At 39.2% G+C, this 2,930-nt stretch overlaps 1 protein-coding gene across 1 annotated transcript; it reads left to right on the forward strand.

Moving 5' to 3' along the window:
• The first annotated feature begins 300 nt into the window (after window positions 1-300).
• LOC145980241 (uncharacterized) lies at window positions 301-1,839 on the forward strand. The gene has a single exon (XM_083113254.1). The coding sequence runs from the start codon at window positions 301-303 to the stop codon at window positions 1,837-1,839; it is 1,539 nt and encodes a 512-aa protein (XP_082969380.1).
• The last annotated feature ends 1,091 nt before the right edge of the window (window positions 1,840-2,930 follow it).

Consider the following 2,930-nt stretch of genomic DNA (forward strand, 5'->3'; position numbering starts at 1 on the left):
AAGGATACCCTGACAGAAAACCAAGGGTGGGGCAGACTCGTAAGGCATAGTGAAGCCAGCTGCCCTACGGGAGTAAACCCTAAATAAATCCTGGTCCTCCAAGAATGGGGGTTGGGCGTGGGGCCGACAACCCCATCCCACAAAAGGAACCACGTTACGAGACCTCAAAGAAATGTAGCCGGACAGATCTACCGACGATGGACTGGCGTGAACAATGGACAAGCGAATTATGGAAAGGGAAGGGATCTATATGTAGGGAGCTGGAATGTGCTATCTTTGTATAGGGCAGGTGCATTGAGGATGTTGCTGGATCAACTAAATAATTATAAGCCTGCGATAGTGGCATTGCAAGAAGTACGTTGGATCGGAAAAGGAGTTTTGGAAAAGAGAGAAGCAACTGTATTCTATAGCTGTGATGAAAGGCTGCATATGCTAGGAACTGGGTTTATAATACATAAACAACTAAAACATCTAGTGATAGGATTTAAAGCTATAAGTTCAAGATTATCGACATTAAGAGTTAAAGGAGAGTTCTTTAATTACAGTATAATCAATGCACATGCACCCACGGAAGTATCCACAGATGATGTAAAAGAAGATTTCTATGATGCGTTAGAGAAAGCATTTGATGATTGCCCAAAAAATGACATAAAAATAGTAATTGGAGACTTCAATGCCCAGATAGGCATTGAAGACGTGTATCAACCAACAATTGGTAAACAAAGTATGCATAAAGTAACAAATAACAATGGTATGAGGCTAATAATGTTTGCAGCATCTCGGAATCAAGTAATAACAACAACTCTGTTCCAGCACAAGGATATTCATAAAATGACATGGAGAGCCCCGGATGGAAAAACTTACAATCAAATTGACCACATGATAATAGATTGTAGACATAGATCAGATGTCATTGATGTTAGATCTTTTAGAGGGGCTAATATTGATTCCGACCATTATTTGATTATGGGAAGGATTAAAGCAAGAATATCTAATAGTCGAAAAATGAAGGCGACTAGCCTGATTAAATTTAATGTCACGCAGTTAAGAAATCCAACGGTGGTTGAGAGGTACAGAAGTAAATTACAAGAGAGATTCGTCGGGATGAAACCGGCAGAAGTGGAAAATGTAGATGAGAGGTGGGATAGATATAAGCTGAGGATCAGTAATGTAGAAAAGGAAATACTTGAAACACAAAAGCCAGTAAAGAAAGAAACGTGGTTCGATGAGGAATGTCAAAATGTAACCAAAGAAAAGAATGATGTATATAAGAGGATGCAGCGAAGAAGTGCAACAAGGAGAGCTAGGGATGAATATCAAGAGAAAAGAAGGATTGAGAAGAGAGTACATAGGAAAAGAAAAAGGGAATGGATGAAGCAAGAGATGAAGCAGTTGGAAAGCCTGCATGAGCAGAAGAATGTAAGACAGATGTATAAGCTGGTAAATAATACAAAAGATGTTTTTAAACCAAGGACAACAGTCTGTAGAAATGAAACAGGCGATATAATTAGTGACACTAATGGAATTTTAGAAAGGTGGAGAAGGCATTTTAATGATGTATTGAATGGCAGTGCAGATGTAGCAGGTATGCTGGAAGAAGGATTAAATGAAGAAGAAGAAGAAGAGGGCATAGAAAGTCCAAAGTTAGATGAAGTATGGGAGGCAGTCAAGATATTAAAAAATAGTAAAGCACCTGGTATAGATAACTTGCAAGCAGAGCTGCTTAAGCATGGAGGCGAGAGTGTCATTAGAGGCTTGAAGGAAATAATAAACTTAATCTGGAAAAAGGGACAGATGCCAAGTGAATGGAGGACGGGTATCATAGTACCTATCCACTAGAAAGGGGACATGATGGAGTGTGCAAACTATCGTGGAATTACATTGTTGACCGTTGCATATAAAGTATTTGCAAGAATTATATATAAAAGACTACTACCATATGTAGAAAAGTGCATTGGACCATATCAGTGTGGGTTCAGGCCAGGGAAATCTACAATTAACAAGATATTCACCTTAAGGCAAATACTGGAGAAAACGCTGGAGTTTGGGATAGGAACGCACCACCTATTTCTTGATTTTAAATCTGCATACGATAGTATAAACAGGACCCAACTATATCTGGCAACGAAAGATCTTGGAATTCCAATAGGATTAATAAGAATGGTGAGGATAACTATGGAGGGCTCTAATAGTAAGATAAGAGTAGGAGGACAACTCTCAGAACCTGTTGAAATAGAAAATGGACTAAGACAAGGCGATGTGCTGTCCTGTTTGTTGTTTAGCATTGCCTTAGAGAAGGTTATACGGGAAGCTCGGGTGCAAATTAGGGGTACCATATATTATAAGTCAATCCAGATACTTGCATATGCAGATGATGTGGACATAGTAGGAAGATCTCTACATGCAGTGGAAGAAGCATTTCTGGCCATAGAAAGGGAAGGAAAAAAGATGGGATTGGTGGTGAATGAAGGGAAGACTAAGTACATGGCAGCAGGCAAAGCACACAGATATAATCCATCACCGACCATAACAATGGCTAATTACACCTTTGATAGAGTGGATGCCTTTATCTACCTGGGTTCTGTTGTGACATATGAAAATGATTCACAGGAGGAAGTAAAGGCACGACTTATAGCAGCGAATAGGGCCTATTATGGACTACAGAGACACTTTAAGAGCACCATATTGTCCAGAACAACTAAGTTAATACTTTACAAGACACTGATAAGACCTGTATTGGCTTATGCTGCGGAAACTTGGACCAGTACAAGGAAAGATGAAGAGTTGGTAGAGACCTTTGAAAGAAAGATATTACGAAGAATATTGGGACCAGTATGTGAGAATGGAAATGGAGAAAGCGATTTAATAAGGAGCTCTATGACTTATATCAAGAACCAACAGTTATTGGTGTAATAAAGGCAGCTAGATTA

Source organism: Lepisma saccharinum, chromosome 27, assembly GCF_977018435.1.
Source record: "Lepisma saccharinum chromosome 27, izLepSacc3.1, whole genome shotgun sequence".
In the NCBI taxonomy this organism is placed as follows: domain Eukaryota; kingdom Metazoa; phylum Arthropoda; class Insecta; order Zygentoma; family Lepismatidae; genus Lepisma; species Lepisma saccharinum.